This window comes from Osmerus mordax, chromosome 5, assembly GCF_038355195.1.
Source record: "Osmerus mordax isolate fOsmMor3 chromosome 5, fOsmMor3.pri, whole genome shotgun sequence".
NCBI classification, from domain to species: Eukaryota; Metazoa; Chordata; class Actinopteri; order Osmeriformes; family Osmeridae; genus Osmerus; species Osmerus mordax.
This window is the reverse complement of record NC_090054.1, coordinates 13,283,519-13,296,176: the sequence shown is the minus strand read 5'-3', so window position 1 is coordinate 13,296,176 and position 12,658 is coordinate 13,283,519. Positions and strand designations below refer to the sequence as shown.

The 12,658-nt window shown below is 42.1% G+C and overlaps 1 protein-coding gene across 1 annotated transcript; it reads right to left on the bottom strand.

Annotated features, from left to right (window-relative positions):
* Positions 1–10,031: 10,031 nt before the first annotated feature.
* Positions 10,032–12,286, bottom strand: c1d (C1D nuclear receptor corepressor). The gene is made up of 5 exons (XM_067236630.1): positions 12,213–12,286; positions 11,757–11,894; positions 11,454–11,520; positions 11,295–11,350; positions 10,032–11,017 (listed from the first exon to the last, which is right to left on the bottom strand). Exons 1-5 carry the CDS (start codon positions 12,213–12,215, stop codon positions 10,769–10,771), a joined length of 513 nt encoding a protein of 170 aa, XP_067092731.1. The 5' UTR covers positions 12,216–12,286; the 3' UTR covers positions 10,032–10,768.
* Between the last annotated feature and the right edge of the window lie 372 nt (positions 12,287–12,658).

The following is a 12,658-nucleotide window of genomic DNA, read 5'->3' as shown; positions in this document are numbered from 1 at the left end:
AAATCCAAAGGAAAAATGTGAGCCAGCAGAAGAAAGGAGAGAGAGCTGAAGAAGACAAAGACAGTGCTGCTCAGGACTCATCCACCTCGCCACAAACCCCATTTGAAAACCGCTGACACGTTTCCCTTCCGAGAACACCCAGGGTCGAGAGGCAAATGCTCCGTGGATTTGTAAAGAACCCGACACGTACTGAAGGGAGAAATCTGGCCTCAGAGGAACAACACCCTCCTCTTTACCTCCACCCATGACCTTTTGGAGAAGAACACTCGAGTAGATATCACAGCTCATATCTCAGGCCTCTTAAAAGATCAAAACCCTCATTCCAAATCCCTAGTCCACTAGAACACACACACACACACTCCACGGATCAGTTGAATTACCTGTTATTTTTCATGCCGTTCCCCTCAATACACACCTCTGGGACAGGGGACAGAGCACAGAGATGGAGAGAGAGGGATGGAAGATCGGGGCCCGGAGCCAAAGCGAGTTGGTTTTCAAGAGCAGTGTCATCTAAGCTGGCAGTCCTCTGTCCTTTCTTTAGGAAACTGTAATCCACCTTCCTATCCTCTCAACAGATATGATCCCTTATCTGAAAGGGTCTAGTGACTTGAATAGGAACAGGTAAGATGGCTGGGGAACCTATCACTGGCAGGATTGAATTCCGTGATCCAGGACAGTCCACTTTCATGGCTCAGCTGCGTCATAATAATCACACACCGGCGGTGAGAAATCAACCACGGTGTGGATGTGTTTGATGTGTGTGTGTTTCTGAGTGTGTGTTCGATATGAGCATGTGAGTGTGTATGACCGTGTCAGGGGCAAGATAGAGAGATGGAGCTAGCGAAATAGAACGAGAGGAGGGAAGAAGAGACAAAGGCAGACGGACAGAAAATCTAATGGCGGTTGAGTTCCAATGGAGGATCGTCATAAGCAGCTGTGAGCGTGGCAGTCTGGGTGGTCCCTCAGGCCTCTGACCCTCCCACGTTTGAATTATTGCCTTGCTCCTCAACTTCACGGTCTTAAAGGGTGCTGGGGTTAATGTTTCTGTACACACTCACGTCTTGAGCCCATACCTGACCTCTCTGCTGGTGAACACTCACTGCAGGTCAAAAACAAGCCATCCAGTCTCTAGTTTACACATTCATGCACACACACTCGGAGGTAAAGCAGGTATTGCCTTGATCACGTGTGAAAGAGTTGGTTTGATCCTAACATATCCTATTTAGATCACAGTTTCTTCCTGGGTGCTTTGAGGCCTTAACTTGACTTGGTGTGTCAGGATCCAGGGCTGTTAGTGTTTACAGTCATAACGTCCAGGGTTGATACTTTAGAATTTTTCTAATGTGTGTTTCACACAAGTCCTTAGCACTGTCCTTTGATAACCTCCAACCCAGTGACCACTGGATTAGTAAAGGCCAGTCTGCTAGGGATTTATCAAATACCTTATCCACAGGGAGGCTACCTACTTGAATTGAAGTGGTCTATTGGCCAGGCAGCCAGTCTGCCCTTGAATATGACACTGACTAGGAATACTGATTGGACTGGACTTTCGGTGACTTTTACTACGTGCCTTGCATAGCATACACAATTTTCTAATTGGACGAGTGTTTTATAGGTACTGTATACTTGATAGATGTGCATAGCCTGCACTAAATTGACACAGACAGTTCTGAGAAAGAAACAGAAAACCAGTAATGCATGAATAAAATCTGAAAAGGCCTTGATTTGAGGAGGAATAGAACCAAAAAGGCTCATAAAGTTTAAACACCAAAGCATGTTGTTGGCTCTGTAACAATGGGAGGAAAACATCATGTTCTCACACTCATTCAACTACCTGTGCTTGTTTGCATGTGTGTCAATCTACTTAAACCTACTGTACATGTTGCTGATATAGGAGACACCCCACAAGAGGAAAGGCCAACTCACTGGAACTCTGTCATGAAATATGATGAATTTGTGAACTACTGTACGAGTTTGCATGCAAGGTGGCAGTCAGAGTTGGGGTGGGTGTAAACGTGATGTGCATGCCATGTATAGTATGTCTCAGACTTCCTGTGTAGTTTTATTGGTTCTACTGTACCTAACACTTGCCAGAATGCCATGCCTAACCCTAACTATCTGACCCTAGTAGGGGATTGAGTCAATAAAGATAGTAGTGAGAATTGCAACCAATAGGAAAACATAGTTCTATTAATGTAGAAAGAGGTACTTTACAGATCAATCCATTATGTCAGGTGACAAAACGCTACTACTGTGTTGTCTAAATAATGCCATATCGCTTTTACGTGTACCATGTATTGCACAATGTATGTGTATAGTATGTGGGTGAGCCTTTGGACATATGACTTAAATAAACAGTCCAGTCTTGAGAGGAATGCAGTCTGGAGATTGCAGTCCTGAGAGCGCAGCCCTTGTGCACTTAACATAGTTCTTCATCAGCAGGACGATAGGCGGGTCTGTTTCCAGCTGAGATTGGGCGTCACAACACAGACAGAAGAGTCTGGAATTTCTTCCAGTGACTGGCAGAGAACAATTAACCTGTTCATGTACAGAAAAAAAGAAGACAAGGAGTGTGTCTGTCTGTGTGTGTGTGTGTGTGTGTGTGTGACAGAGACAGAGGTGCCTTAATAGCTAACCCACGCAAAGCATGATATAGTCATCTTTAGGGAGATGCTGTCAACAGACGTTACATGAAACAAATTGAGGTCCAAGTAATTAGCTGGGAAATGGAGCTCTCTGCCTTGGCAAAATGGCTGCAACCAATGTAAAGTGCTAACTTGTCATAAATTGACATCAGTTGTTATGAAGAAATGAAATAGGATGTGCATATAACGTCACAGGCTCCTCTTTATTTCAGTCAATTAGGATTTTCTATTTCAGTCCAAATTCAAAACATTGCTCTCAACCCAAGACACTGACCTTGGTGCTTAGGCCAGTTACACATTCCCAGCTATACTTCCCACACTATTTGAAATTCTAAGTGGGATCGTAGGCCTATGTCATATGCTGTGCCAGAAAAGACCAACTGCTTTTTATTACTGTAAAATTGTGAAAAAGCACAGGGGACATACAAAGTGCCTTTTAGATTGTAGAACTTAATCATGCATGGAAGAAGCAATACAAAAACATTCAGTTCTAATTCAAAAACACTCGGTTTTGGTGTTTTTTGCTTGTGCCGGCCAAGTAGTCAGGCTCATTGGGAGCAATTGTATCGTCGCCCGACCGTGCTTTTATAAGTTTTGGCTCTAATCACTAACGATGTAATCCCTTTGCGACAGAGAGAGTGCTGTTGTTTCTAATGGCCTCGGTTTTTGTTAGCATGAGCATTGCTTGATATCACACAGCTAGACATAGGGGAATGATAGCATTGAGAGTTATATAGCCAAACAAAGGTTTACCATGATTCTTGTAGGCCTACCCTAAACTTGAACTTCAATTTGTCTTTGCAACCACACTGAGAAGGAAATAGTTCAAGGGAATATTATTGAGCTCTAGAAACAGATAGAGAACACAAGAGAAAGAGGCCATTCTCTGTGCTTTCCTTTCCAAACCTTTTCTTCTGAACAGATGTTCATTTGGAAAACGGCGTTCAACGAAGATCACCAAACCGTGTTGTTTTCAACCAAAACAGCTCTTGTGTAATTACTGCGCCAGGGTTGTGTGTGCGTTGGCACGTCGCCGCTTTACCCCCATTGTTTTCGTAGTAATTAGCCAGTGTTTTCACAGCATTTGGTCTGTGTGTGTGTTGGTGGGTGGGGAAGGAGGGTGAGCAGGCCTTTTAAAGACTACTTCATGTCCTCCCTCTGATTTCCCCCCTCTCCATGCTTAAAGTGGCGCAGTCATACTAGGAGCAGGAGCGCGTTCTTAAGGGTCCGGCATGACTACTTCTGTGAGTCTGTGTTTTCGCAGCCACTCGTTTGATCTTGAGATCCAAGTCATTTATGAAATAGTGTGTCCTTTTTCTGTATCGGGTTTTCATTCCTGGTGAAATTTGTGTTGTTCTAGAGTGAACCGCATCAGATCTGCTTTCATGGTGTGTAAGGGGGGGTAATGAAGAGGCATCATACAGGGTTAGTCATTAACTTGGTACTAATGTTGCATCTGGTAGGCCTCTGCCTTTCCATTCCCAAATAGCTTAGGGTCCAGGGTTTGTGAGGAGTAGCACAGAATAAGCAGGTTGCTATTAATGTTTGCTGTTACGGGAATGTGTAGTGTGTGAGTAAGGGTGTTTGTGTGTGTTGCGTAGACAGACAGATGATGTCTCCAGTCTGGATCTCCTGTACCCATCATTACATTCCTTTTTAAATCAAGTCTTTGATCCCCTTTACTTTCCACACTGAAACTTTCAAATGCCAGCTCCTATTTGTCCATGTTCTTCATGCAGTTTTTCTGATCCAGTGTAACAACACTGTCTCTGTCAACGTTACTTATAAACGGCCTTACACATTAACTACTCTGTTAAACACACTTCCCCAGCAAACATGTCAATCAATAGAGGCTGTGTGAGACCAGCGGTCGATACATGCTGTGTGAAGCACTCTCATCGACGTGCCACCTGCTCCACAGTTTCGATCACCTTGACCTCAATGGGCCCCCATCAGCGGGCCCCTCCATTAATTAAACTGAACCACAAACACACACAGTATCAAACTCACCAGCGTACAGTGCATGTTAAATGTTTTTGAAGACGTGCAGTACAATGGCCCTAAATGCCTAAACGACTTATTTTTGGGATGTGGAAACAAAACAACATGAGGTAGTGTGTTGCTATATATAATGCTTATATGGCTCAAATTGGAAGTATTTTTTTTTCTCGAGCCAATACACGAGTTTCAATAAAGATTGACTCATAGGCTATGTAATACAATAGTCTGTTTGTGTTGTGCTATGCAGTAGGGATATCTGAACTGATAAATCTTCATCTACCCCTACCATTATCAAAATGTCAACCAACTTATCAGGTGTTTGGGGTTGATGGTCAATAAAACACCATACCTTCAGTAACCAATTGACATCCTTGACCTTTGACACATACTGGGACCTCTGACCAAAAGGTCACTGTGGTTACTATTTATCACACTGTGGCGGACCACCTTGGCAATGTGTGTAAATCCCCACTGTGTCAACTGCGCAGAAATTAGAAGACAGAGTGAACACACATTATTGTCACAATGCTGAAGCTTACCTCTAAAGGACTCTGAAAAAGATGGCAACAGGACACAGGACAAGAATGGTACAAGAACACAAACACACACAAACAGAAACCCACAACCTTTGCCGCCCCAGATGGCCAGGGCTTGGACGGTGGTTGATTCGAGCGTGCATACACGCACACACGTTTCTGGGCAGTTCTGTCAATGAGACTGTGGGAACAGGGTCACACCTGCAGTAGCTGGCAGAGTGATAAATGATGTTGCTTTAAACTTTGGAGACAGTCATTTTTGGGACCCGCTGTTTACCCACCATTGAAGTATAATGGAGGCCTTTGAAGGAGTAGAATGCCAGGGACACAGCCAGCCCTCCTCGTGATGTTTTAAAGGGTGGGGGAGGCGGGGGTGGGATCTGCTCCCTCGATTAGCTAATGACACATTCTGCTTCTATTAGACATAATAGGACTGAACAGGCCTCTGACATTAGGTCTGGCATTTCCTACTGCTTTCACACAGAAAGAATCTCCAGTTTTTCGACGCATGTGAGTTTATTTGAAAATGGAGGCTTTTGCCTGCGCACGTTCTGACACTTTGGCCCATATTTCATTCAGCTGCATTCGGGGGGAAATCGCACAAGAAGATTACAAAGATGTTTCCAGACTATTCAGTACGGATGGGACTTTCTATGGGGAATGTTCTTAAGAACCACCAGCGTGAACCACCAAGGCACAATTACATCTGCTAATGGTTGGCTCTGTATTCTTTGCTCATACACTTGTAAAACATGTAAAAAACATTTGGTATTTGTACTTCTGCACTATGAAATGTAAACTGCAATTGCAAAAGGAGTGTTTAGTAGATCCACATAATATGAGCCTTATCAGCTCAGACAGCCTTGAGATTATTCTTCCTTGTTTTTGGCCCCAAAGCTAAAAAAGGACGTGAGAATGGCAGTCTAGACTGCAGCTGTCTTATAGCAAAGCATTCCAAAACTTCATAAAAACATGTATTTTTCTCTCTTTCTCTCTTTCTCTCTTTCTCTCTTTCTCTCTTTCTCTCTTTCTCTCTTTCTCTCTTTCTCTCTTTCTCTCTCTCTCTCTCTCTCTCTCTCTCTCTCTCTCTCTCATCTGATAATTTTCATTAACTCATAAAGCCCCAATGTTGATTAATTTAACCCTAAATGGGATTGATTTTCCTGGTCAGTATATAATCGCCACATTTTACTGTCAAATGTGCAAATGACCCTAATAGGCTGATAAAACATACTCTGATTGACAAGCGGGTCAAATTCCTGGTGTGTATATCTTGACAGCTGACCTAAGTTTCACAGTGTTACATACACACACACACACAAACACACCTCAACCAAAGGCCCAATTTGAACTGCACCAGGTTACATATGGAAAATGACAGCCACATTTGTCCATTTAGCACCATAGAAACCAATTGAATTTGACTCACTAAACTAGGCAAAGCCACTACAAACTGGATAAATGTGTTTCAAATAACGGTCTTGATCCTCCAATCTCTTTACAGAGGAACAGATTGCCCAACTCATCCATCACACAGCTAGAGCCAAGTGTCGGACTTCCAAAACAATTACATTTGTCATTATACTCTTAGTATTGTTGTTGCTCTCTCTGTGCGATAAGGGTGATTATACGCCAAGTGACAAGTAATCTACTCATATCTGTAGTTTGGAAAAGCAAACCTTCTCGCTCAACCTTGACTGATAGGAAAAGCCATTTACAACTGTCTTTGACTGCCATCTAGTGACCGTTTGAACATGCATTTTCATTGTATGAATTAAAATCCAAAACTGTTAATAGAATGAATGTGTGCTATGAACTGTAATGTGCAGCATTATCTTGTGTTTATAGTCGTTCTCATTGTGTCTAAAAAAAATTACTAAGAAAATCGATGGTGAATTAAAAAATATATATACTTTTGTTGTCATGCTCTCTGTGTACAATCTAAATAATACAATTACTTATTTTAGGAAAACAATGAAAGTCTTTTGAGATACATTAGACTATAAAAAATATCTCATGACTCCAACTACTGTACAGGGGTCATATTCCACTCGTAAAGACTAGATAATGTACTGCACAGTGCATGTGGACGCACAGCTGCTCTTGCTAGCTTCCTACACTCCCAGACTATATCCTTCACATCATCGTAAAAGCAAGAGGCCTCAAGCAGTTTACTGTACCCAATGCTGCAGTTACCCCAGCTCTCATATCAAAACCTTAGCGTGCCCTAGCTAGCTGTAAACCAAGGCCGTGAGTAAGAGAGGGATGAGGAATGATGAGTGGGGCTATTGACATGCTATAAACACTGTTTTATCTGGGGAACGAGGGCTAAACGAGGTGCTTGGCACAGAGGGGCCATGCAAATACTTTTTTCCCCGCAAAGATCAAATGAGGTAATTTGAGAGGATTAAATGTTGTCTGTGAGAATGTGTTGCTGTTTTCTTTGTCTGTGTACAGATCACATGTACAACAATTGTAACAATAACAATTTAATTGTACTGCATGTACTTGTGGTCTAGCTCATATGTAGAGGTATGTTTTACAATAAATTCACCCTTCCAACACAGGACCAAGAGCCCCAGTGCATAGCTGTTTCTGCTCCTTTAAAATCAGCCCAAGTAGCATCCACACAAATGATGCCAAAGAAAAGTTGTCTTTAAGTCTAAGTATCAAAAGTTTCATACGTCCAAGTCCCTCACAACATCACTGTTCTTCTTATGAAACCTCACCATCTGTTGGATCTTCCCCAGCTGCCCTGAGAGTCATCGTTTCCGCCCGACACAACAGAGGACCCCTGCGTGCACTCTGCCCGACTTCATCCTTATCTAAAACTCACAACACACACACCGTGTATACTGAGAAGGCTTTCAGAAATGAATACGCACATACAATACGCAAACTGACAAAAACGAACAAAATAATACACATTCATATCGGCCCGTTTAAGCTTTTCTTTATGGGGGCCTACGGTGTACACACACACACACTTGTTCCTACCCTGAAAAAACATCATCTGCTGGTTGGAAGAAATCCAGTCAGTCTTCAGTTTGGGAGCTGTGGCATTCCTCAGCAAATTTATGTCCCAACAGCTGTGGTTTCATCCGCCTGTATGGACAGAGAATACACTCCTGTCCCAGGAATCATGAAGAGAATCCAATCGATTACACACATCAAATCTGTGCTTAGTCTGGATGAGTGTTGGTTTGTGTGTTTAAGAATGAGTGTTTTGTGTGCATGTGAATGTGTATAACTGCGTGTAAGCTTGCATGTGTCTTAGTGTGTGTGTGTGTGTGTGTGTGTGTGTGTGTGTGTGTGTGTGTGTGTGTGTGCGTGTGTGAAAGAAATGCTTTTTCTTCCACTCTTTGATGGGTTAACGGTTATCCCAAACTATGCTGCTGCTTAAGTTTATATGTATAGGAAACACGTTTTGGAGTGGAAAAGCCAATTGTTCACGTTGCACCCACATGACGTTGCCGTTTTTCTAGGTCGGGGCAATGTCAGAGGCAAACACAAGGCCATAGAAGAAGATGAGCCCAACTGACAGCCAGAGTTGGCAGACATTTCAGGGAATGACGGTGTGAAGCTGTATTTGAGGATGGACTGAAGTTGCACTTTAATGTTATCCCAACATTAGACGAGATGTATTATGTGTTATGATTATAGTTCAAGTTGAAATAGGGAGAGCAATGCCAGTTCTCTCCACATGGGCCGGAGAAGTGTCCATGATGAGTGGAAATGTAACGCAAACAATAATGCAAGTGGTTTAGATAAATGGTTTTAGCCGAGGCAGTCCTCAGTGCATGTTTAGACCATGTGGTCATTTTCCACTTCAGCAACAGCAGACGGATGAAGGGAATGAAGGGGCGGGGGGAGGGAGGGAGGAAGAAAAGAGATGGCATGGGAAAAAACGCAAAGGATGAGAAATACACAAGTAAAGGAGTGGACTGAAGGGTAAATGAAAACAGAAAGAGATAGGAAGTGAAAGAGAGCCCAAGCCAGCTTCTGCACAAGTCGGATCCAGGTCTGAGTTAATTAACTTACAGCTGTTAGTTATAACAACAAACACCCCACACCAACAATAAAATTGCGCTCATCGCACAAAGCATCTGGACACCCAAACGGCCTCTAAACAGTCATGGTTGATATATGGAAGAAAGTCTTTTGATGAGCTGATGAGTTGAGCTGCCCTCTGCTGCCTTGAGACAACTGTCTGAGAACACCATTACAGCCAATCGCCGTACCGTAGTTCTACTAAAATAACTCAAATTGTTATCGAGGCTGTGGTGAAGAAACTTTTGACTGAAAACCTCATTGCTGCCCTCTTCTGGAATCTGGGGGTTACTAGGCCAGACGGAATCACTGAGTTACTTTCCCTTCTCTTAACAAACAGGCTATGTAAATAAACACCCACAGGGCAAGGCAGAATGGAGTTTCATGGTCGCGCAACTCAAGGAGAGTTTGTCTAAATTTGCCTGTCGAGATGCCTAGCTAGTGAGCCAATTCCTTCAAACCAAGCACATATGCGTATGATGGATTTAAGAGGAAAGCTCCATCTTTTTCCAATATCCCTCTGTGTGGGCAATGCTATTTGTCAGGCTAGCTGACACGTCTTTGAACTGACAAGTCAACAATTTGGGGGAATTGTTAGGTCAGGAAGCAAATGTAACTAAACAAATCATTTCTCTAATCTGAAGGCACAGATGATGAGAAAAGTTCCAAGAGAACAAGAATACATCATAGCTTCCAGAGCTTGATTAGAAGGTTCAATTGATTTGTCAGACAAATATAATTACTGTCCAAAGGAAATTTCAGTAGGACAAAAACTGCTGCATAACATTTTGTTACATAAAAGATTTTATGTTTGTTGTACTTGCATAAGTCTTGATGCGTTGACAGTCTGCCAAATCACTTTGAAACTATATCGTCAATATGTCCATATTTAGTTATGACAAATCACTTATCTAATTATGTATTACTGCAGTTGAAAAGTGGGCCTTGGGACCAATTGTAATACAAAATATCTCAACGCTATGCTTATATTGCTACATACAGTATTACACAGCTTAGATGATGGATGATACAACACAAGTAAATAGCTGTCAAAAGATCACAAACGTGGAGAAGTAGCTGAAACCCAAGAGGGATCATTAACACAATGCCCTTCACAAGATCAGTTCAGTCTTCCAACACAATGTAATGGATTATCAGTCACCACAGACCTTCATACAATTGCAATACAACCATCGAGCTTCAAATAAACATCAACATTGATTGTACCTTTGTGATGCAAAAACTTAAAACACTGGCAATAAAAAAAATGACCAAAAATATCATATTCCTGATACACATATTCATTGTCTGCTGTGTTAGACCTACCTATGTTCAGAAATGTAATTTGACTAGCACTGGAAATGGCTGGAGTTCACAGAGCTAGGAAACATACAGGTATGCGGCAAAATGGTATTGATTACATCTCTTAGACAGCAATGTAAAAACAAAAACCTTTTAAAGGTAGGTTTATATAAGAGGCAACTAAAAGGGTCTTGAGCACAGACAAGAAGCTGGTCTTAATATTGCTCGTTTTAGTCAGTTCAACTTAGGGCGCTTAGAGTGTTGGCCGCGACCTGGAGTGTCCTTGTGCTTCTTTGACACCCCTTCTTTTTTCGACGACGTCCCTTCCGTTTTGGATGCCTGCCCTTCCTTTTTGGAAGCAGCTTCCTCAGAGTCCCACAGGGCGTTTCTGACAAAGCGAGAGACCGCTCCTTTGTCCAGACGGGCTGCCTTCTTTCTGTCTGTGATCTCCTTGACTCTGTTCATGTATGTCCTGATTCTCTCCTGTATCGGGTCAAAGATAGGGGACTTTTCTTAAGCACGCACACAATTAGATACTCAACGCTGGAAATATCCTAACCAATTAATTTAAATACTTACTATACTAGTTCTCGACTTAAGTTAAAGGCAGATGATATATAACTAGATTTAAACTGTGTCGTTTTGTTGGCCACCTATCAGAACTTTACTTGTCACTTCTCCTTAAGGAGGGAATGTTGGTCCACTTCATCTAAACACAGTCCTGGTGTTGAATGAGTTAGGGTGGGATAAAACAACGTACCAGTTCTTGCTTAATTCCATGTTCTTTCGGGTTAATTCCTTGTGTAACCAGGTACACTGTAACCGAGAAATCGTTTTTTTCAGGGGGGGCAGGTCAGAAATGTATTCTTTACATTAACTTATGGACAATTACAAAGTCACATCAGAAAACAGCACTTACTCCAGAATAATGAATTGAGGGTATATGCAGACATCAAGTCCAGTTTAGCTTGCTCAAGAGGGTCCAGCTACCAAAAATGACAAGAGATAAGAATTTGACAAAGTAAACACACAGACAAAGTTCACTATAACCACCAGTCAGTATGCCATTTGGAGATCTGCTAGCTAGTAGTAGCCTATCTGCAAAAGCCAAGCTCAGACAGTTTGAGACTGATAGTTGCAGGTCCTTCACCTTTCGCAGCGGTAGGATATGATCAAGACACATTACATAGGGAACTAAATGACTGCCTTAGAAAGGCCTTACCCTTTCCATGAGTTCCTTTCTGGGCATTGACAACACAGTCTGTACCATTGTGTTCACAGAGGCCACTGAAGATTCGAATCCCGTGAGCTGCTCCTCAATTTCTGTAGGATAGTCTTCAGGTATGTCTTCTGCCATGTCCTGTCGTAACGTTAGACATTAGTCAGTCAGAAATGTAGCGAAACGTTTATCACTGAACAGTTAGTTAGCTATAGGCTATGTATATATTTTAGAAGCCATTTATACATTTAATTAAAACGTGTTCTACATAACCTTACTGTGGTAGCTAACTACATTCTAATTTTGACACTAGTCTACAGCCACCCGGCCTGACAACAAAAGAAAACGCAAATATGCACATTTTAAAACGCAAAGCCATATAATCAATGTTGGCCAGTTAAAATATATTTTGCCATTATTCTAGTGCGACACATATGAGTAGTTTGTGTATATCGCTACCATCAATAAAGCTTGTCACTTGGACAGCAAAATGTTTTCAATCCAACACACGTTGTAGACCGGCGACAGGAAGTGAATTGAGAAACAGCCAACAACAACCCTGTTTAGTTTAGAAGAACTGGAACTCCTTTCTTGCTCTGTCGCCGTCTAGTGTTGGAGGAATTATTGGAGGAATACGTTGATTTTTTTATCGCTCCATGGTGTATATTGTGTTCCATGAATAAAATGGTTTATTGATTACAATAATGTTTTATTTTGTCAGACAGTCACGCTCGATTAGTTTTTGTATTGTTTGTATTGTTTTTAATCAGGTCGCCGCAAGTGAGCAGGTCATGTAGGATGAGTTGACGTTACTATGGTTTCATTGAGCGTCCACGGAAAGTCCAGAAATGCTGAGACTCAAGGGTGTGATAGCTTGGGGTCTTAACTTTAAGACATTAACAAAC

What these genes read in the sequence shown, in the direction of transcription:
- c1d (XM_067236630.1), bottom strand. An exon ending in GAAAGGAACTCATGGAAAGG is followed by an intron (nt 11,521 to 11,756) that starts GTAAGGCCTTTC and finishes CATTTTTGGTAG; the next exon opens with CTGGACCCTCTTGAGCAAGC. An exon ending in CCTCAATTCATTATTCTGGA is followed by an intron (nt 11,351 to 11,453) that starts GTAAGTGCTGTT and finishes TCTCGGTTACAG; the next exon opens with TGTACCTGGTTACACAAGGA.